Source organism: Gallus gallus, chromosome 1 (assembly GCF_016699485.2).
Source record: "Gallus gallus isolate bGalGal1 chromosome 1, bGalGal1.mat.broiler.GRCg7b, whole genome shotgun sequence".
Taxonomy (NCBI): domain Eukaryota; kingdom Metazoa; phylum Chordata; class Aves; order Galliformes; family Phasianidae; genus Gallus; species Gallus gallus.
In genome coordinates, this window is record NC_052532.1 from 47,737,814 (window position 1) to 47,760,059 (window position 22,246).

At 44.9% G+C, this 22,246-nt stretch overlaps 3 protein-coding genes across 5 annotated transcripts in view; 1 reads left to right on the forward strand and 2 right to left on the reverse strand.

Annotated features, from left to right (window-relative positions):
- The window catches only part of UTP20 (UTP20, small subunit processome component), a 59,850-nt gene extending 47,833 nt beyond the window's left edge, over positions 1–12,017 (forward strand). Inside the window, exons 50-62 of the mRNA XM_004937659.5 lie at positions 61–189; positions 937–1,047; positions 1,809–1,888; positions 2,533–2,602; positions 3,510–3,692; positions 4,634–4,765; positions 6,209–6,341; positions 7,109–7,308; positions 7,669–7,740; positions 8,244–8,516; positions 9,349–9,475; positions 11,012–11,157; positions 11,694–12,017. Of these exons, the coding sequence (XP_004937716.2) occupies positions 61–189; positions 937–1,047; positions 1,809–1,888; positions 2,533–2,602; positions 3,510–3,692; positions 4,634–4,765; positions 6,209–6,341; positions 7,109–7,308; positions 7,669–7,740; positions 8,244–8,516; positions 9,349–9,475; positions 11,012–11,157; positions 11,694–11,849 (1,812 nt within the window). The 3' untranslated portion in view covers positions 11,850–12,017. The remainder of the gene's footprint in view (positions 1–60; positions 190–936; positions 1,048–1,808; positions 1,889–2,532; positions 2,603–3,509; positions 3,693–4,633; positions 4,766–6,208; positions 6,342–7,108; positions 7,309–7,668; positions 7,741–8,243; positions 8,517–9,348; positions 9,476–11,011; positions 11,158–11,693) is intronic.
- Positions 12,018–12,093: 76 nt separating this feature from the next.
- Positions 12,094–17,534, reverse strand: ARL1 (ADP ribosylation factor like GTPase 1). 2 transcript variants are annotated; one of them, NM_001081494.2, is made up of 6 exons: positions 17,437–17,534; positions 16,598–16,735; positions 14,918–14,999; positions 14,071–14,182; positions 13,231–13,409; positions 12,094–12,903 (listed from the first exon to the last, which is right to left on the reverse strand). In NM_001081494.2, exons 1-6 carry the CDS (start codon positions 17,438–17,440, stop codon positions 12,873–12,875), a joined length of 546 nt encoding a protein of 181 aa, NP_001074963.1. In that variant the 5' UTR covers positions 17,441–17,534; the 3' UTR covers positions 12,094–12,872. The 2 variants fall into 2 exon arrangements, with proteins under 2 accessions (NP_001074963.1, NP_001383975.1); NM_001397046.1 differs by having other exon boundaries at positions 17,021–17,534.
- Positions 17,535–18,964: 1,430 nt separating this feature from the next.
- NUP205 (nucleoporin 205) overlaps positions 18,965–22,246 on the reverse strand; it is a 60,770-nt gene continuing 57,488 nt past the window's right edge. For both annotated transcript variants that reach the window (XM_046914777.1, XM_416176.5), the window contains 4 exons: positions 21,722–21,845; positions 20,691–20,819; positions 20,129–20,202; positions 18,965–19,325 (listed from right to left, as the gene is read on the reverse strand). In XM_046914777.1, coding sequence (XP_046770733.1) covers positions 19,173–19,325; positions 20,129–20,202; positions 20,691–20,819; positions 21,722–21,845 — 480 coding nt within the window. In that variant the 3' untranslated portion in view covers positions 18,965–19,172. The remainder of the gene's footprint in view (positions 19,326–20,128; positions 20,203–20,690; positions 20,820–21,721; positions 21,846–22,246) is intronic.

Sequence of the window (22,246 nt, forward strand, 5' to 3'; positions counted from 1 at the left end):
TGTGGGGTTATATTTTATGGAGCTGTATGTGTATTGACAATGTGCAATTTGACTTTGCAGTCCGTAACAATACTTGTGAAGAATGCAAAGAGCCAAATAACAAGCAAACAGCTCCAAGTACTGCTTGGCTTTGCTGAAGAAGATATTTATGATTCATCACGGCAAGCCACTGCCTTTGGCCTTCTAAAGGTATTTCTGTGGAGTAAGTGGATGGGCTTTGTGAACCACTGGAATGGTAGTGATTACATTTTGGTGGGTGTTTGTAAGATCTCATGTCTGGAACAGTCTGCAGAGTACCACTGAGCTTCTCTGTTACAGAAAAGGAAAACGGGGAAGAAAGGAAAAGCAGCAGAGCTTTCCTGTTCAACCCGTATCCTCTGTTCGAAATTGTTTGGGAGGCTCTTTGATACACACAGAATCACAGAATTATTAAGGTTGGAAAAGACCTCTAAGATCACCTGGTCCAACCACCAGCCCATCCCCACCATGCCCACTGACCACAGCCCTCAGTGCCACATCCACACATCTCTGGAACACCTTCAGGAACGGTGACTCCACCACCTCCCTGGGCAGCTGTGCCACTGCAGCACCGCTTTTTCTAAAGGGAAGAAATTGTTCCTCATATCCAACCTGAGCCTCCCGTGGTGCCACTTAAAGCCATTACCTCATCCTGTCATGTTGTGTATGAGGATGCATTTGGGTGGCAGGATGTTTTTGCTAAAGAATTCACATCCCTAACCATTAGACCAGGTATTCTGTGTCCTCCAAAAGAAGATATGGATTTGCAAGCCAACTTTTTTCACATTTTTCTTTGTTGTTTGGAAGATATGTCAGTGTTACTGTACCACTTGATACCGATGTAACCAGTGGTTATAATGCTGCATCTCACACTGCAAACAAAATGACGTGACTCCAGCTGTGCTTTTGCATTTTCAGGCTATTTTATCCAGGAAGCTGATTGTCCCTGAGATTGATGATGTGATGCAGAAGGTTGCTCAGCTTGCCATCACAGGCCAGAGTGAGCCAGTGCGAGTCCAGTGCAGGCAGGTGGGTGCCATGAGAAGTCCATGTTCTTTACAGCAGTAACGGGCTGGAGGGTTCTGTGAGGCCATCCCATCTCTCATAGAGATGTGCCTTCGCTCTACAGAATCCCAGCCCTGTTTCTCCACCCTCCTGCTCCTTGTTCCCTTGTTGTCTGGCTGGTTTTAGCTCTTGTGAGAGCCATAGCAGAATTTCAGGCTGCCTGCCTGCAGTGAAACTACTTGCCATGGCTTGCCTTCACAGGGCTACTCAGCAGCACTGACACAGCTCCTCCTTTGAAAGCTTTTAAGCTGGTGTAACTTGCTGTTTTCTGTATCCCAGCAGAAGAGAATTTGCCACAAACCGTGATTCCTTCCCGCTATTTCTTTCTAAGCTAAAAACAGCTAAAAGCAACCAAAAAATGGAGTTGGTTGCTTCATTTCAAGCGTTGGGATACAGCTGCAGCAGGAGCTGTGCGTGGTCAAACACAGCTTCTCCACAGGAAGCAGATGAATTATGAAGAGTGCTGAATTTCTGTTAACAGAAGCCTGGGCAAGGCACAGTAATGCTCTGAGGACTGATCTGGCAGACGTCAGATGCAGATCCTGTTCCAGGCATGGAGCTTTCACCCCTTGTGGAATAGGAACTAGTGCATCCAGGAGTATGGAAGGGTTTATTCTCATCATCATTCTGACCCATAACTGCTTATTCCTTATCTCCTTTTTACAAGCTTGTCCAAGTGTTTCTTGTAACTCTTCTCTGTTGTGTTGTGTTGTTTTGTTTTCCAGATTTACTTGAAGTATATTCTGGATTACCCCCTTGGTGACAAGCTGAAACCCAATTTGGATTTCATGCTCGCGCAGCTGGAGTGAGTTTATGTTCTCCGCTTCTCTTTCCCTCAGTACAGAACTTTGGTGCTTTAAGTATGATTTCAGCATCGTCCTTTTTGTATGCTGTTCATGAGGAGGAGTGGGTGCACTGGACTGTCTTCCCCCTTTCCCAGCCGGTTTTTTTTGTTCTTCACCTGTGTGAGCAAAGGTGCTGTTGTCTGCCCAGTGCCACCACCGGTTGCACCACTTGTGACCCAGGTGAACTAGAAAATCCAGAAGGGATATGGGAAAGTGCATTTATATGACTGCTGTCCCTTGGCAATTGTCTCAGGTGTAGCAGTTCAGCAGGAACAGTCTGTGTGCCTGAAGGCTCCTTCTGAGCATGACCCCTCCCTCACTCGAGGTGACAGCAGTTTGCTGTGCCCTCAGCACCACAGCACAGTGCTGATGTGGCGCAGGTTGGCTGGAGCCCTGAGTCACCTCTCTGTGGATGTGCCCGTTCTGTAGCAGGTAGAGCTGAGTGGCCTGTTTGCTTCTCTTCTCCTAAGCATTAGATCTGGTCAGGGAGCTGCTGTAAAAAGATTCATGTCAGCATGTGTTACTAGCACTGGCCGTTCTAGTAAATGATTAGTAGCTTTACAGAGTGTGAGCCCAGCTCTAAGTGTTAACCATTTCCTTGCAGCTACGAGTATGAAACTGGAAGAGAATCTGCTCTGGAGATGATTGTGTACCTCCTTGACATGTTCCCACAGGTAACGATGACCTCTTGGTACTGTGCATCAGGCAGTTGATTCCTTTCAGCTGCTTGCAGTAACTGTTTTTAGAGCCATTTACTTGGGAAGCACTTGGTATTTCATATGAACTTCTATCATAAGTGAATATTCACTTATCTCCAAAAAACTGGCTTTGCTTCAGAAGAGAATTGACATGCTGGAAAGTCCGCATTGCTTCTGGATCTAATGTGCTCAGTCTGCAAGTAAAGCAAAGCTCTGTCAGCAGGAGCTTGAATGGATGTGATGCAGATTTATGCACTGGAATGTGATGTGAAATACCAGTTTTGTTGGCCTGACTGGGGAGAGAGGGCTCCCTGGTAGGGTGGATCAAAATGACAGCTAAATAGTAACTGCATCTATGCAGGATAACATGCACAAAATGCTATGCTGCTTCGATACTTTGCAGCTGGAGCTTGACTGAATTTACAGGAGGCTGAGAGAAGTGCAGTCAAGCAAGAGTTTGGGAGGAAGGAAGAGAAACTGAGCGCAGTGGGCTGTGCCTCTCCACCCTTGGTTAGCTTTAGTACCTCAGCTCGGTTCCCAGCAACTCTGTAGGGCAGCAGAGCACTGCTTTTTCTGCAAGAGAAGAGCCCTTGGGCCTGACTGTGGCACTGCTTAGAGACGTATACCCATTTCAATGCAAGTTAGTTATGGAAAGGCCCTGACGCTCAAGTTCCTGTCCTAGGGACACATTACCAAGTCAGGGGATGGAGGGGGCTGCTTTGCATTCCCTGCCTGCACCAGCAGCTGGGCTGTCCTCTGTGTTCATTCACCTGCCTTGACTTGAACCCTACTCAGGGCTGTGCCACGAATGTCCCTCTTTTCCCCTTTCAGTGCCAGAAGCTCCTTAGGAATATATCACTGACTAATGGTTGTTTCTTTCCAGGAGCTCCTCCACAAATACTGCGGGCTGTTTTTCATCTCCTTATGCATGATGATGATAAACGACGACTCGGCCAAGTGCAAAAAGATGGCGGCTTTGACGTGCAAGTCTCTGCTCAGTAAGATAAACAACGATAAACAAGATCTGCTGTTTTCGCTGGTCACAGAGTGGTTTCACAGCAAGAAGGTATTCATTCCGTGCTCTTTTTGTTGACTGAGTCTAGACCTTGGGGACTGAGTAAGGTTAAGGCAAGTGCGATTGCTGCTGTCAGGTGTGGTGCACTGATGGCTTCAGTTAAGTCTGAGTTAGAGCTTTAGGAAAAGAGTATGAGCAGGAGAAGATGTAGAAGAAACACTCTTTAAAGTTGTACTCATTAACATGCTTCTTGATAGCAAGAAGAAAGGGAGAAATGATAAATGTTTGTGTAGCTGAGCAAATGCAGAGAGCTGCTGCTGCTTCTGTAGATCAAGTTCAGCCTACACATCTCCTGGCTGCATTGCCTGCATTCAAACAGTCCCACCTAGGACGGGTGTTTTGCCATAAGAGCCTTTGCTGAGGTTTAATATTTGAGTAAATTCCTTACAGCTGTTCTGATCCCATTAATTGACCGTCATGCTGTCTTTTGCTAAGGCTTGCTTCATATTGTGGCCAGCAGCTGGAGGGTGGCAAACCTGGTCCTACAGATCTCCCATTTTGATCTGGGTGCCTGGCTGTTCAGTTATTCTCCAGCAGGACTCAGTTTCTTTCCCTTTGCACTACTGAGCAATTGTTCTTCAATACTTCATTCTTGTCATCTCTGTTGCATTCAGTTCTGATTTATAGCTTCAAGCTGCCCATGGTATTGTAAGGAATCAATGAATGCAAAGTTGCCCCCAGTGCTCTGCAGCTGGGAACTGGGCTGGGAACAGCCCTTTGGCATTTAGTTGTAGGACGCCTTCCCTGGGATAATGTGTCCTGCCAGGTGCTTGTGTCCCTAGCTGGCAGCACCTCCTACATCAATAGTAGTTTGAAAATCAACCTTTAGTAAAATGCCATTGCTACAGGTACAAATAGTTGCTACTCACCTGTGGAAGCTGCAGGATTTGGTGATCTGGAGGTAACGGGGGTGGTGTTCTTTCTGTTGGCAGAGCTCACACCGGAGGCTGGCTGCCCAGGCGTGCGGCTTGTTCGTGGAAGTGGAGGGGGTCATGTTTGAGCGGCGCCTTGAAGCTGTCCTCACCTTAGTTGAGAAAGAAATCAACCCAGTTCAGTTTGAAGACGTAAGTCATACTGCCACTTCCTTTTGGGGAAGGAAAATGGAAAAAGGGAAGAACTGTAGGAGAGATTTAACCTTTGGTGCTACTGTTTGGGACTGAGGAAATACCTAAAGTACATACATGTGTCCTGAAGGGGACATCACTGACCTGGAACCATACTTTGCTTGTAGGTCCAAATTTCATGTCATCTATCACAGCACAAGGAGCAAAGGAGCTTTGCAAAGCCCCTTGGCCTTCCTGCAGCCGTGCTGTGTAACCGGCAGATGCTTTACTCCTTGTTAGCCTCTATCAGGATTTCTATGGGTGGAAGGGGTTCTTGAGACAGCCCTTGAGTTATGGGCTGTTGGATTTTTAGCCTGTTTGAACTGGTGCATAGAATCACAGAATCATTAAGGGTGCAAAAGACCTCTAAGATCACCCAGTCCAACCATCAGCCCATCCCCACCATGCCCACTGACCACGTCCTCAGTGCCACATCTACCCTTACTTGAACACCTCCAGGGACGGTGACTCCACCACCTCCCTGGGCAGCTGTGCCACTGCAGCACCGCTCTGTGTGACAAGAAATTGTGCCTAATATCCAAACCGAACCTTCCCTGGCACAACGTGAGACCCTGTAGCAGTGTTTATGCCCAGGCAGCTTTCCGTGCTTGCGTGGTCTTTGCTGTGGTGGCAGGAGAGAAGGGATGGAGGAAGGAATGGCAGAATGCACGTCTAGCACTGGGATGGCTTAGAATCTCTTCAGTTAGGAAACAGCCTTGTATCATGCTGATACCTGTTTAGCTGGGAAATGTCTGCTAGATACAGAGATCAGTGTAAGTGTGGGAGGTCGAAAGTGAATTGCTTGTGACTGACTGCCTTTGTTCAGCTGCCTACAACTTTAACTTTCTGAGGAATTCCCTTCCTGTATTTCAGGCCTTGGTTTTGTTGGTTGGTGGTGGGGTTTTTTTTTGTTGTTGTTGGGTTTTTTGTGTGTGTGTGTACACAATTAACTCAGAATGACAAGGCTGCCTCAGATCCTGCATGGCATGTGGCACTCCCAAAGGGATCCCAGACACTTGGGGAGCTGCCGCGTGTGCTACTGATGTGCCTGGAAAGCACACTGAGCAAGGGAGGAGAGCCTCGGGGGTGTGGAGATTGGCAGGAGATGAAAATATCTGCAGTGATGAGAAATGCCCTGTGATCACCCCCTGTGCTGCGCTGTGGGAGAGGAATGGGTTGGCTGCATCCCACCAGCTGGGACTGTGGGCAGTCAGGTCCTGCACGCAGTTCAGTAACACACAGCGTTGCTCTAAAGGAGCTTCTTCCTTTCAGCTGATGATAGAAACTGGGTACAGGTCAGTCCTCTGCTTCCTTGTGGTGTTCATTTAAAATATACCTGGTAGGGAAATAAATACTATCTTCACACCCTCTCAGGCATATTTCTGGTCTTGCTGATTTTCTCAGATAACTGAGGAGGAGGAGGAAAAGGCTGCAGATAGGCTGCTGTTCAGCTTCCTTGTGCTGGTGACAAAGCTGATCTCGGAGTGCAGCTTGATTCAGCTAACCAAGCATGCAGACACCGTCAGCCAGATCTGGGGTAAGTATGGAGAGTTATGGCATCTGTGTTACAGGGAAGATTCTTGGAGTGCCTTGGCTTTCTTCACACCTCAAGGGAAAGAACTAGACACTGTCACACAAGGTTCACGTGCTGCAGAATGCTCATACATGGCAGCAAGAGTAGATATTAATGGGAAAGGTCACATAGCTGATGAGAACAATAAGCCATCTGTTTCAGTTGCTGGGAAGTATTTCCTATTATCCCAAGAACAAACACTTGCGAATGATGGCATGTTTGGCCATAATTACAGCCTCTTTGATGAAAACTTTCAGTTCTTCCAGGAAGAGATTTCCCTGATGAGATCATGCACACAGCCAGCAATGACATGTGGTAATGGCGCTGTAAATACTGTGTGTCTGCCAGCACGATAAGGCCCAGAGATCATCTGATTCCAATGATTTCCATATGAGAGAGATTCTACAGTGTCAGGCTGCCTTACTGTCATTTTGTCGACTTGTTTTCAATTGCTTTATTTGCTGATGGCAGGAGTGTTTCTGGCTGGGTTCTGCCTTCAGCCTGCCAGGTGCCCTCAGTGAGAGACAAGGTAACCCTGGCAAGTCCTGGATTTGCTTTGGCTCGGCAGAGATCCTAGGAACAACTTTATTATGTTCTAAGTGTATGGGCACAGTTTGTTTCCTTCACCATTTTACTGCAGTGTATGCTGTGGTAGCTCTAGGAGGGATGGGGTGCTTTTTCTGCTCTTGCCGGACCGGCTCCTGTACTGACAGAGGTTTTCTCTCCCCTAGATCATGTCCAGTCTCACCTGTGGCATCCTCACAGCTGGGTGTGGCTGACAGCCACTCAGATCTTTGGCTTGCTGTTTGCATCCCATAAACCAGAAGACCTCGTCGCCAAGTGGAGGGAAAGGCAGGCAGTGAAGAGGAAAAAGCCGTCAGCAGAGCTGTCTGCATCCACATTCTTCCTGACTGCTGAACTGGACAGAAAGGTCATTATGTCTGTGCTGCTCCTTCCCCTGTGCCCGCACCTGTTTCCTGCCCGGGACACAAAAATAACTTCAGTAGTTTTGTGTGCACATTTCTTAGTCACTTCCGTCCGCTGCCTAATCCTGATCACTGAAAGCATTTGAGCAGCTGTCTGTGCTGGTGGGAGGGGGCTTCTCTGGGGTCTTATTCTGAGCAACACAAAGATTCCCTTCAGGACTGCAAGATGCAGGCAGAACTTGTGCTGAGCCAGTTCGTTGGCCTCCCTGAGAACCACCTTTGGTGGTGACTGCACAACGCTGCTGTGGGGTTCTGCTGCTGGCTTCCTCTCATGTAACAGTTCCTTCCCTGTTTTGTCCCACCAGGTGAAGGAGCTTGTTTTCGCATTCTGCCATCAGCTGCACTCCAAGTTCCTGGACCAGTCTCTGGGAGAGCAGGTAGGAGCAGCAGCCTGTCTGGGGCTGTGGGGGGGGCCATATGAGGCAGTGTCACCTCCTGGTCAGGACAGAAGCACTGCTCAGGGCTCTGGTGTCAGTCTGCAGGAAGGGTGAGGGTTGGGGGCACAGACATTTTGGGCACCGTGCAGAGCAGGACGGGGGTGCCTTCTGTCCAGCCCTTGCCTGTGGAGAGTCTGGCTCCATACAGTGTAGTCTGGAGAAGGGCAACCAGACCCTGGAGCAGGCAGCCAGATCTCTGGTGCTGTCTCCCTGCTGCAGCACTGAGGTCCTGGCTGCTTGCTTATTGGGAGCATTTGGCCCAGCTTTATGCTGTTGCTTGAAGGTTTGACTCCACTATGCACCGTCCTGTGGCATGGAATTGAACCCAGTTCATGGCCATTTACTTCTGTAGACTTAACATTGGCTCTTTGCTACCTTTGGTCACTGCCGGTGCTGGCACTGTGGAAACCCCCAGTGACTGACTGCTCTGTTTTCACTTTCAGGTTATAAAGAATTTGCTGTTTGTTGCCAAGGTTATTTACTTGCTAGCACCTCCCTCAGAGGAAGGTGAACAGGCCGAAGGAGAACTTGGCTGTGAGGTGGAAGAGCAGGAGGCTTCTGAAGATGAGGAAGAGAAAGATGTTTCTGCTCAAGGAGAGGGAGAAGGAGAGGACACAGAAGAGAAGGGCCGGCCAGCCACGTTGATATGGCTGATGAAGAAGCTCTCTCTCATGGCAAAGCGAGAAGCAGCATATTCCCCCAAGATCCCTTTAAAGGTGAGAATAAGATTTAACCAGTGGTTTGATGCAGCAAGCACTTGCACAGACTCTTTGGTACCAGAGGCTGTTGGGAACTGGTGCTGAGGTGAGGAGTAGTAGGTGCTGATGGAGAAACCAAGCATTTCAGGTTGGGATTCTCAGGAAGGCCTTCCACCGGTTCACTTCTGCTTTGCTGGTGCTTCCAGGTGGTGGAAAGGTGGGAAGTCAGAGGCCACCAGCGTGCAGGGACAGAGTGCTGCTTTTAAAACATGGGTGTCCAACCTTTTGGCTTGTCTGGGCCGCATTGAGTGAAGAGGAATTGTCTTGGGCCATGTATATAAGTAGCAAAACTTCTTTTATTTTGTTCTGTTTTCTATTAAAACAGAAGAGGCAACAAAATGATAAAGCTAGTGGGTTGGACATGCATGCTTTAAAACCTTGACAGGGCTACTTTTATGTGGACAGGGGAATGACAGTGTGAAATTGTCAGGAGAAGGGGAGGCCATGTGAGTGACAGAAGAAACACTGTGATTCCCTGCGATGCAGAGGGAGAGGCTGAGCTTTTCATGTCTTCAGCTGCCCCAGTACAGGGCAGTGAGAGAACAAGCTTGTTTTTAAAGTGTTAGCAGCCAACAAGTGAAGTTGTAGCTCACACATATACAGATCCCATGGGGCTGTGTCTCATCTGAAGGCTGTACTTGGCTGTACTAAGGCCTTATGCCAGCAGTGACTTTCTGACAACCATCTGAAACACGTTGTGCATTGAGATACGATGCACAGTGTTCTCGTAGCTGCTCAGTTAGGCAGTTTCTTTCTTACCTGCTTTCGTGTTCCATTCACTCATTTTCAGAGGAGCTGCATCTTTAAGTTCCTCGGAGCAATCTCAGTGGATCTGGGGAAAGACAGAATCAGGCCGTACCTTCCAACAGTCCTCACTCCTCTGTACAGGGAGCTGAACAGCACCTATGCAGAACAAGGTAAGTGATATCCTTCATCATGAACGCCTCCTGTCATCCTTTTCCTCTGTTGAGGAATAGATGCCTTCAACAGTGAATTTCACCTACTTGCAGTTTAAACAAAGTATCAGGAGAGGAGGAGAATGTATGACAGCTGGAACAAAAATGTATATGCTGACAAAGACAGTCCTGGAGTTAGGCAGGCTCCTGCACACAAGTGGATAGAGCTTGAGCTTATGTGGAAAAAATATAGTGCTCAAGGGTGGACTCATGGCAGCAGGACTGACTCCTCAGCAAGGGGAGGAAGGGAGTGCAGGTCTCAGAGAAGCCAGGACAAAGCTGTTGCCAAGTGTCTTTCTTTCTGAATGGCCATATTAAGTTCTGCTGAGAGGATTAGGAGCTCTTTTGAAATAGAGCATCCTGAAAACGAACTTCAGTCTGTGTCATGAGTTTGCAGTGGCTGAAAGAGAACAAACGCTGCAGTGAGGGGAGGAGAGCTGTGTGTGCAGGCAGGTGTGCACCTATTGAATTGCACCCGCCAGAATGAGTGCAGGTCACTCTGCTCCACTCGATATTGCCTGAGCAGAAACCCTTGTTCCTCCCTGGGGATCCGTGTTTATTGAAAATTCTTAAGGAAACCTGAAGGTTCATAATGTGGAAAATGACAGCAAAGATTGCAGGGCGGCCTCAACACTTAATTGCAGAGCAGTGAATCTGTGTGCGTGGCCTGTACAAAGTGATGCTGGTTAGAGAAAGACCAACTAATTTCCCACAGTGGACTCTTAAGAACAATCCTGGTGATTACATTGTTCATGAGAGTGTTTTAAGTCACACAGATCCAATGTCAGGATAAGCACAGGCAACAAAGCCAAAAACAGTTACACAGCCATACATTTAGAGTAACTCATGTCTTGAAAGTATGTTGTGCAGCACTGGGCCCCGCAGCTCTAGAAAGGATATAAAAGACCTGGAGAAAAGGAGAAGGGCAGTAATGGGGTAGTGGGTAAGGAGCAATTGACCTGGCCATCATTGTTTAGTTGAGTTGAAAAAGATGTAGTAGAGATTAGCAATGGTGTGAGTGGGTAAAGAAAGATGAACCTCTTGCTTTCTGTGTCAGCACGTGAAGCACCGCTTGTAGTTCTGTGCGAAAGCTGGTAGAGAACCAGCAGACATTTCATAAGTTGTGCCAGAGGAGGTTCAGGTTGGATATTAGGAAACATTTCTTCTCCTCAAGAGTGATCAGGTATTGGCACAGGCTGCCCAGGGAGGTGGGGGAGTCGCCAACCTTGGAGGTGCTCAAGAACCGTGTGGGTGTGGTACTGAGAGACACGGCCAGTGGGGAAATACTGGTGGTAGGTGGATGGTTGGACTGGATAACCTTGGAGGTCTTTTCCAACCTTGGTGATTCTCTGACTGTCTTTGGGACTGTGCCTGCAGAAATACTGGGCAAGACCCAGCAGTAGGAACATTTTTAGTAAAAGGGGCAATTCTTTATTGGGTTCTTGGCTTTTGCTCCACACGCTGAAAGGATTAAGCTAATTTATTTTGTTTTATTAGATCCAACACTGAAGAACCTTTCCCAAGAAATTATAGAACTGCTCAAGAAATTAGTGGGTCTGGAGGCTTTTTCACTCGCCTTTTCTTCTGTGCAGAAACAGGCCAATCAGAAAAGAGCTATGAGGAAAAAGCAGAGGGCTTTGCAGGTAAGTTTATTCTGCTTCCTCTTCTGGGAAAAGGAAAACGGGGCTTTTCTAAAGGCTTGAGAGCTGACCAGGGAGGTGAGCGTGAAGAATAACTTTATCCTGAATTAGGGTAGTTTGTGAAATGAAAACAAGAAGCTATTGAGAAGGTGATGAGGCACTGCAACGGTCTCCCTGAGGTAATGGTCGCAGCCCTGAGCAGCCAGAGTTCAAGGAGCATTTGGAGAACGCTCCCAGACCGAGGGGTCTGTAGGGTGGCTTTGTGCAGAGCCAGGATTTGATCATCTCTGTGGGCTCCTCCAACTCGGGATGTTCTCTGATGCTGGGGTTTCCTTTAAGGTAGAATGTGTGGGCAGGTTTTGACCAACCCCAGTGCCCTGCTGTTTAGGTTACCTGAAGAGCAGCAATAAAAGCGGCTCCAGCAGCTAGAAGACCCTCAATTTTGAGAAGCCTTGGAGCTAGTGCACTGGCTGTCAGTCACACATTTCTTGGGGACTGATGTTTGCAGCTTTAACTAAACAAACATTCTTTTTCATTAGGCTGTGGCAAACCCTGACATTGCTGCAAGGAGGAAGCTGAAGAGACATAAGAATAAAGCAGAAACCAGGAAGAGAAAAATAGAATTCCTGCGCCCCAGCTACAAGGCCAAGAAACATCGCAGCCACGCACTGAAAGACTTAGCAATGGTGGAATGAGAAGGCTTTTCCTTCCCTGCGGATTAATTTGTAAAAATGAATTTCAAGCTAATTACTGTTGGGGGGGGAAAAAAAGAATTTACAGATTTTAATTGTATTTATTTGTATTTTTTCCATGTCTTCTTTTTCATCTACGATCTTAAATAAAAGCTTTCTAATAAAGCTTAAGGGTTGAGTTTGTTTTTTTTTTTCCCAAAAACCTGATTTATTAGAGCATGTGCAATTCATTGGACAACCAGTCTAATTTTTTTACACTGAATTTTACTTCATGAGTGTTTAAAAGATGGGTTATATGATGGCTGCATTCCTGCCTGTGCCCTTCCTACCTTCTGGAGAAAACAGACTGCATTGACCTTGATTTGTCTTTCAGCTTCCACAGCTGGAGGGAGAAAGCTGACTCATGCAGCTAAGCACAGAGTAGAGAAAGAACAGCTCAGGAAAGGGGGGAATTAAGTTACAGCTGTGCCACATCAGGGCAGCAGGCAGCTACTGAAGAAACAGAAAAAGCAATGCTATGTTAACAGGTACGGTATTATCTCGGTTGAAGCATAACAAGATCAGCTTAAGGAAACCTCCTGCAATGTTCAGCCATGTGTCTGTTAGAACTGGCTGCAGCTGAACTCAACTCCTGCTCCTGCAAGCAAGCAACGCACCTTCAGTACAGCTGATCATTGCGGATTTTATTAGTGTTTTAATTACACAAATAGAGTAACCACACCAACTTCAAACTACCCAGTGAATGGAAAAAGAAAAAAATATATATAAAAATCCCTTTGCCTTCCAGAAAAACCTTCATACAAATTATTAAGCACATCTTTAAACACAAAGAAAGGAAATGAAGATCATAATGTACACAGACATCCACTTGGTTCAGTTTTCTATCTGAAGAGAGGCATCCACGTTACATGACTCAAATGCAAACCTGCCCTATTTACAAGTACTTGTGTGGGCCTGACCATACTTGACTGCAGAAAGAGGGATGCTGGACGTAGTTGAAACTTCTTTGCAATTGTCAGCTCTGTATCACTGCCTACTCTTCAAGGCTTCCACCAACCTAGGAAAAAGAGTAAACCAGTTTACTGAAAAGTCATTTCAAAGATGATGCCAGGACACCTTTAGGAGTATGCTACCCTTTCTACTCATGTGGGCTCTTGTTTTAAAATGACTGCCCAGAGCAATACAGCCCTAGATAGAGGGCAGAGCAAACGGGCAAGTCCTGAAACGCTCATCTTTCTGTTCTCACAAGTACCAAGGAAGCTCTGCAAACCTGTAATTCATACCGTAATGCTTTTACATCAGACTTTCCATCTTTCTTCTTTACAAAAGAAGACGTGTTAAAAGACACCTCACTAACAAAGCTAACGATCAGATTTTTACTCACCACTCCATGGCTTCATCGAGCCCAGTGCCTTTAGTTGCAGAGGTTTTGAATATCTGCCATTTCCTGTCCTTCAGTGCTGGTAAGCCCAGTGCGTTGGCCATTTCTGTGGGAGTCATGGCCTGTTCCATGTCCTGCTTATTTGCAAACACCACCAAAATGGCTTTCTTCAATTCTTCTTCCTAAGAAATGGGAATCATGCCGAATTGTTTGCCAGCATTTTTACTCAATGTATTTATGCAGAGAAAAACCCATAGGACAAAAAGCAGCTTCTATCGTGACTCTCCTCCAGTTTGCCAATTTTAGTGCATTACCAAAAGAATGACACCTATTTTGAACTCCATTTGCTCCCCCAGCGCATAGAAGCACTTTCAAAACAAGACAGATTTCCTAACATAGCAGCACTCTGTAAATAGGAGGCAGATTTAACAAGGCATACTATTAAAAAGCTTGTAGCACTTTTGGAAGGAAAAAAAAAAAAAGTTTCACTTCACACCTTCCCTTTATCACTGTTCCATGCACGTTCTTCAGCTTCACTGCCCAGTAGGACACCACTGGAATTCCTTCAGGGCCTGATTTTCTACCACTGATGTAATGAGCAGCTGTCCTTGCAGGCAGGCAAGTTTACATGCAACCAAAAGGCTAAATGTAACTTACTGTCCAGAAGTATAAAATACCCACAGCACATTGAGCTTGCTTCGGTTAGAAGTGCTGCATGGGCCTGTTCTGAGGGCTGAAACTTCACAACTGAACGTGATCCACTGAATCAAGTTTCACATTTGCTCCAAAAACTGTAACTTCATTTCCATTTCACTGATATGACCATCACTCTCATCTTCTTACCTCCAGCATAGCAACAAGCTCTGATTTTGAAGTGCCAATTCTGTCTCGATCACAGCTGTCTACTACATAAATGACTGCATCTGTATTGGAATAGTAACACCGCCAGTATGGCCTGCAGAAGACAAAAAGCCATTTGGAGGTTTAGCAGTACTCTACAACCACATAATGCAAAACGAATCAGAGGAAGTAACAACTCTGGGGGTAAAGAAAGAAAGAACTTATCATAGTAAGGTTATGAAAAGGACTACAGTGGTACAAACAATCACCAGCCAAAACTAAGAGGAGTTTTTTAAACAGCTAATTCATATAGACACATAATTACTGAGGGTCACAACAAATCATCTTTTTCAGGATTACTGGAGCTAAAAAGGAAAAGGAAATGAGTGCTACTCCTCATTGAGTAGTGTTCCAAGTGTAATCCTGAGGAGGGCACACAGGACTCCTGCACAAACCATTACAGTTACACACGGAATGGTTCACTACAAAACTCAAAGCCCACTACTCAAAAAAATTACTGCCTATGTCCAAATACAGCCTTATAGGTTTGCACTCCTAAAATATGAATATTTAAATATCAGTTTTCAGAATGCTGCCTAATTGCATTCTACACAAGCGAACTAGCTTCTCAAAGCAGAACTGTATACCAGTGAAGTTAATTCACCTGTAGTCCAAAACAGAGGTGGCAGTAACAGAACCCTGTCAGACAGAAGTGCTCTCCTGTAAACGAGCTGGTTTTAAACTCAAAGGAAACAATTGGCAGAACCGACAGCTATGAGAATTCCAAGAACTCTGCAAGCACTTCTTACAGAAATTTGATGACATCTTTTCATTTTAAGACATGTATTACCTTATGCTTGTCTGTCCTCCCAGGTCCCAAACTTGAAATTTCAGATTCTTGTATGTCACTGTTTCAACATTGAAGCCAATTGCTGAAACAAAGTTACACAATTTTACCGATGATCCTTTTTCTTTTTTTCCCCCTGAAATACACTCAGTTTAAAATCATCGTGCCTAAAAATTCCTCATGAGCAACATAGTGATGCTCACATCCCTTGAGAATTCACTCCAACAGGCACTTGTGGCTGAAAATAATGCATCATAAACATACCATAGAGGCCTGCCAACAAATGCTGAAGTTGTTATAAATGAATAGAAGTGTGCCTGAAAGCATCAAAGGAAACAAAGCAGCAGTTAAAGGAGCGGCTCGCTTTGATAACCAAGCACACAACTGACAGCAATAGAACACTAAGGAACACATCCTACACGTCAGCACCAGATCTGTGGCCTTGAGAGACCACAGCAGAGACTGCTTCTCAGCAGAAGACTTTATACTGTGACATATGAAAGATGGCAGTAAAGTTACAGCATATACAGCTGTCATTTCTTTCCCTGTCACCACAGAGAAACACAGGGAAGGAAAACAAACAAACATGGACTGCCTAAAAGACCTAACCAAAATCAGACAGTTCATCACAGCCATTCAGAAAGACTTCAAGAGATGCGGCAAGGATTCAACAACCAGCATGCCCCATCCTTCATGTTACACCCTGATCTAGTTCACGGTACATTACAATTTGGACTGGATATCAGGAAGAAATTTTTTACTGTGAGGGTGGTGAGACACAGGAACAGGTTGCCCACCAAGGCTGTGGATGCCCCCTCCCTGGAAGCCAGGCTGGATGGGGCTTTGAGCAACCTGGTCTAGAGGGAGGTGTCCCTGCCTATAGCAGGGCAGTTGGAACTAGAAGGTCTTAAAGGCCCCTTCCAACCCAAATTATTCTGTTTCTATAATCTCAGCCAGAAAACTTCAGCACACAAACTTCAGTGTTTGTTATATGTGGGTATGACTGCACGAACACTAAAACAATTGGTGAAATGAGTTATATTTTAAGTAAATATCTCCTACTATGACATCTCATACCAAGTTGCTACACTTTCTACAGAATGTAGAAGACAAAAGAAATGCAGGTAGTTTTCTGTGTTAAATAGAAGTGTTTAAATAACATACTTAAGATCCTGGTCAGTAACAAGAAGTGAGAATCACAGAATCATCAGGGTTGAAAAAGACCTCCAAATTGACCCAATCCAACAGTCCACCTACCACCAATATTTCCCCACTAAACCACATCCTTTAAATTAAATAGGTGTGATTCATTGATGCCATCCTATGTAAAATTTGGTACATATGATATCAACAAACTCTAGAATTCACATTAGTGCTATGTTTGGAGACAAAAAAAATTCAACAGAACACAGGTACTAGTTAGGGAAGCCTGCCAATCATGGTAATAACCTTGAGGCCAAGTACTTTTCGCATTCAGTAGAGTAGCATAAAAGATTCCTTTTTGTTATATTTCTATGGCACACTGTAAGAGTGTCAGGTGAGAAAGCTCTTAAATCTAAGTGCCAGGCTGCAACAGTATAAGGTGCTTTTGTTTACAAAGTAGGCATGCGTGAGTTCAGCTCACAAAGCTGACATACCAGAGCTAACAAATCAGCTGTGTTTATTAACGGACCGACTGCTTACTTGGAATGGTGGTAACAACTTCTCCAACCTGTAACCTGTACAGGATGGTTGTTTTTCCGGCTCCATCCAGCCCCAGGATGAGAATCCTCATCTCTCGAGTTCCAAACAAGCTGGAAAAGATGGTGGAGAAAAAGCCCCCTACGAAAAACAAAAGCAGAACAGAAAGCCACCTCCACGTCAGCCGGCAAAACAGAGGCATTCCTTCATACTGAACAGCAGCACATCTCTTATATTCAGTGAAAAAAGGCAAGTTCTGAGTGCTGAACCACATCCTTCTCTCATGGCCTTAGGCCATTTTTTTAATCACAAATCTCCCCAGCAAAACGAAGCTTGCAGCAGCAGCATCAAGCTTCCTCATTGCGGTCAGTTTTCTCATCTGCCAAAATCTGAGCCATCTCCTCCTCTGTTTGCATCGGTCCCTACCTCGTCTACCAGAGACCACCACACAAGGACACTGCGGTGCAAGAAAGGACTCCTCCTGAGGCGTACGGTCTCTCCCGGGACCACCCGCTTCTCCTTCCTTAAAACGAAGCGCAGTGCTGCGGGTGCTCAGCCAGTCACGCTGCCAACCACACATCGCCGTCGCGGACCCGCGCCGTGAGGGCCATCGGCAGAAAGGCCCCAAGCGCGGGGCTGCACAGCTCACCGCCACGCACCTCCCGCGCTCCGTACACCCTCACGGGATTCTGCCACACGAAACCACTGCTCTAACCCCACGTCCGTAGGTTAGACTCGCACAAATCGCCCAAGCGCTACATCCAGGGTCTTCCGCCTCCCTTGCCGCTCCGCACCACGAGCACAACCCGGCCCACCGCGCACTCCTACCCCGCCGCCCTTACCCATGTCGAGCCGCTGCGCCGGGCCCTGCCCGCCCTGCCACTCCTGTCAGCGCCGCTGCTCGCCCGCCCGCAGCTCCACGTCGCACGCCGCGGCGAGTAAAGGAGGCGCCCCCCCCAGCTCGCTTCGCCGTTTCGACACGGGGGCGGGACGGGCTCTGCCTCCAAGGAGGAAAGGGGAGCAGAGCGCAGGACGATCCTAACCCTCCTGGTACAGAGGTATGCGGGACAGGAGGAAAAAGGCAGATAAATAAGAAGGAATTAATAAAGCGGGCCTACGAGGAAAAGTGACGAATCTGCTGATGAGGTAGAGGCGTGTGCGGAAATGAGGGCGGTGCAAGGGGCGGTGCGGCCTAACCCCTCCCCCATACACATACCCCGCCCTCAGCTCCCACATGCGTACATGGCGTTACAAGGGCAGGTGTATCCGCGTTGATCGCTCCAGCTGTGACCAAATAAACACGCAGGATCCGAGTCGCTGTGGGATTCGCTGCACGGCAGCAGCTGCACGAAAGGCAGGGAGTTGCGCTGTGTAAAATGGCGGTGGAAGTGTTACCCGTCAAAAACACGGCGTTCCACAGCGCTGCGTGATGTCTGAGCCACCAGAATCCCCGCATTAGCTCCAGCACAGGCTTTCTCATTAAATACAGCCCTTCCTGATTCTCACTGATGAGTAGAGAAACAAAACCGCTGCGAACCATCAGACAAAAGGCAGCTCTGTATATCATTAATAACCAGCAATTCTTAAAGAACAGCTAACAGCCCTTACCTGACAGCAGGGTACAACCAGTCCTGTGTGAAAGATAATATCAGCACAAATTAATTATGTGAAGTATAAAATCCTTACCAGTGTGAAATGCTACACAGTGGCAGCTCAGGAGATACAACTCACAAGGCACATGTAGAGAAGTGAGCTGTAAGATCAGACAGTGTAGTAAGAAATCCAACCAGTCTCATGTCAGAAGTCAGTGCTTATACTGTTTTTTTTACATAAGAGACAATGAGCTGTGAAAATCTCTTCTGAGAATAATCTTTATCTCACTACAGAACCAATCTGCCACTCAAACCTGCCTGCTCCCTCTTCAAGCACTGTATTCTGTCTTTGTACTCCTGTTCCTGCTAAAGCAGCACAGAAATCTTTAGCTCTCCAAGCTGTAAGAACATAATCTAAGGCTGTCACCTTCTGTGCCTTTCCCCATGTTTTGTTTTGTTTTTTTTTTTCCCTTGTACCTAGAGTTCTCCAAAAAGAGAGAAGCTTGTCTCTGTGTCAGCTGAAAAAAGGCAGGGCAATGAGGAAGATAAACAAGCAGCTTACAGTGCAAAAATGGTCACCTTTCTCATAAAATCCATATCAAAGAGCCCGATCACTTTAAATGTGTGTGAAGCAAGAACAACATGAACAGACAAACCTTTCCCTTTTCTCTGAGAGCATCCATAAGTACAGTACCATCGCAGTCGCAGAACAGCTTTTGTTTCCTTTATGTCCACCATTTGAATTCTTTCTTGCTTTAGTTCTTATATTAATCAGAACTCACTTAAAAATGATCCTTTATTTTTCCTTTCAAGTTGGGAGCAGTAAGAAAGAATGCACAAAACTGATCCAAAGGGATAAGAAAAAAGAGTAACCTTTTTTTTTTTTTTTGACATTGTTTAGAAAATGTGTCATCTATAAAATCCGATGATCCAGAAGGCCTGCCCAAATACACTGCTTCAAGGGGCAAGCTTCTTGTATCAGTCTTTTAGGTCCTTGATATCCTTAGGAGACCACGGATACGTCTTACGAGAGCTTGAATAAAGGTGTAACGTGACCGAACCTTAGAATATAACCCCTCAATGTCCAGAAGCTTCTTCTGTAGGGATTCACCAAAACTGTTGGTGGTTTCAATCTGAAGCTGAGAAACAGAGATTTGTTTCAGTCAACAATACAAAAATCTTATCATTCTAGAACATCTGTTTATCCATCACTTGTCAACATCTATCAGCTTTTTCACAATGCTTTACAATCTTTAGGAATTAAACAAAACTTTTTCTTATAAAGGTGCTTGAGATTACAAAGGATTTTGAACACAGGCTCTTTTTTTGTGCACAGACAGCAGCAGAAATGTCAACTGATTTTTTTTAATAAAAACAATCATTTCTTCCTGCTGCTTCTGCACCCAATTAACACAGACTATTAAATTTCTGTGTAAGAATAAATCGATTCTGTTGTAAATATTCACACTTTACAGTCTGCTCAGTTTCTGTTACCCTTTCCAATCTCATTTCTCTATGTTCAGTTGCTGCTGACCTGTTGTAAACAGTTATGGAATCACAGAAAATTGGGAATTCTGCCCTCAAATTGAAAACCTTTCAAGATAACTGATGTTTTCAGAGAGCTGTTATTAATGAATACATACCATCTGTCTGGTTTATTAAAAAAAAAAAAGTGATTAGCTTTATTTGTAACACTCTAGCTCATTTTTCATTTTCATTTAATTTCATATATTAAGTCTTACAATGTGTGTGCAGCACTGCAATTGCTTCATAATGCTTCCTAAAAAAAGTGTGCAACACACCATTAGTCCTAAATCAAGTTGCTTACTGTTGGTGTTACCACACATTGTTGAGAGATGGGAGAATCGTAGTCAGACTGCTCTCAATAGCTTTATGGTAACAATGTGCATTCCATATTTTTCAGTAGACTGTAACGTCTCACCTGATCTATATCATGCTGACTCACTCGATTCAGTCCACTGCTGAAATCCAAGCTGGACTCTGAACCAAAGGAATCTAGTGATAGAAAGTAAGAGGTTAAAATTATGTTGGCTACTCAACACCACCGTTTTTCCACAATACCATAAATGGTTTTAAAATCAAAATTCAACACATTCTGTCAAATCAACAGTGCCTATAAATCTAACAAACGCTTTCAAAACACCAGTTGCTCTTTTAGTTCTTCATTTTCTCTTTGTTTACAATATTTTAATATGCATCGTTTTGGAGCACTGGTCTGATTTCATTATTTGAGCTTCACTGTTTGAACTACGTAAATTAAACAGTAGTTCATTTGAAGGTTGTATGTAATAGACAACACTCCAAAGTCTGTGGCTGAACAACATGTGTATTGTCAATTCTCCCAAGGAAAGTCCGAACATATATCCAAATCCAAACAAAACCTTTGTATTAATATAAATGGCAAAATGTTAGTAGTAACAGATGGGTTTTAAATTTAACCATCAGATTAACTTAAAGGCATCTTGACATATCAGAAATTTTACCTTGCAGTCTTCCTCTCTTAAATGATATTCTGGAAGATAGCAGTGAGTCTTGGGAGTCAGTGGGTGTGTAATTCAGTAGATAGTGTTCCAGATGACGCCAAAGAATGAAGAGACACGTTTCTATAATATCTGTTGACACAATTCTAAGTGAAGGAGTTTAAGTTTGTCTTTAGATTGTACATTTACTATATAAGCATATTTACACAACCATTTAAAAGCAGTTGAAGATATTATCTCAGCCAACTGTAACTTCCTCCAGCAACAGGTTCCCACCCCCACTGCTGATAAGGAGGGCCTGGAATGGATCACATGGATCCTTACCTGCTTCTGTACTGGCTAGGCTAGTTCAAATGACTGCTACACTTAATCTGAAGAGGCTTTAAACCAGCACTCTGCACCAGAGCAGAATGCAACTCCTAATGTGACTTGTAATGGTAGTTCAGTTGCAGTAGTGTGATAGAGCTGAGGTTGTAAAGCTGGAAATGGCTGTACCACCTACAGCGGGTAAGTCTGCAAGTGCACATCTTTCCTAAGCTAGATTTCAGAGGAAAATTCTGAGCCTCTGCAACAATTCTTTTGTGCAGAACTAGTTATTTCCAAAGAATTACTGGTATTCACAAGAAAAAGCTTATGCACAATTCACTGTAACAGTGGGAACTCCGGTTGCTCTCATGAGCATCTGAATTATTTTTGCCAGCACACTTGTACATATGTGTACATATCTAGCTGGTCAGTAATAGTATTGGCAATATTGTGCTTCATTCTAATTAAGAAAAATCCTAGTAAGGGCATCTCTATGATGGGAATTATCACTGGCCTCATCTTCCAGTCGAAGTAGTAATTTAAAAATACTTACAGCCTGAAAGTAGCAGAGCAATGTGCGCTATTTTAAGTTTCTGTATTTCAAATTTTCCTTTTGTAGGATGTGTTGTTCAAAGTGGTCAGAAATCTAGGTTAAAATAACCTGTTGCTATTTCTCCACATTTTTGGAGGGAATTACTTTGAGGTTAACTTCAATTTCAGAAGGATACAAGAACAAAGAGAAAGCAGCTTGGCTCGGTTGTTTATTAGCTTCACCAGACGTCGCCTTGCCAAAACATATTTTTGGGCAGTGGAGATTTTATCAACCCCAGCTGGCATAACTGATTGACACAGCTGTGACAAGAAGAGGAAAAAAGAAAATTATAGCAAATCAGAACAGAAAGAAAGAATAATGGAAGAAATAAGCAAATAAAATTATTTACCGATTTACCAATATCTCAAACTTACTGTCAATCAGTTACTATCTCTTCAAAACCCTTTAATTTTAACTTGCATAACCTTGCTTACCAAAAAGTGAATAAATTAACTGTATCCTCAAGCAACTTTTCTGACAAGAAAAATGATCATTTGGTTTATCATTCAGTTTATTAGTTCACTGTGACAGTGTATCTGTATGAATTACTCATTCTCTCTGCATCGCTGTCATCTGTAACCCAAAGTCTGACACAGAAGTTACAGCTACTACAGCTACTAAACACTATAAAAGTTGCATCTATTTAGTCAAGGAGAAACAT

What these genes read in the sequence shown, in the direction of transcription:
- ARL1 (NM_001397046.1), bottom strand. Translation starts at nt 17,174, where the DNA reads ATGTGTGGTTGGCAGCGTGACTGGCTGAGCACCCGCAGCACTGCGCTT. An exon ending in GGTGGTCTCTGGTAGACGAG is followed by an intron (nt 16,736 to 17,020) that starts GTAGGGACCGAT and finishes TGTTTTTCGTAG; the next exon opens with GGGGCTTTTTCTCCACCATC. An exon ending in AGCTTGTTGCTATGCTGGAG is followed by an intron (nt 13,410 to 14,070) that starts GTAAGAAGATGA and finishes CCCATTTCTTAG; the next exon opens with GAAGAAGAATTGAAGAAAGC.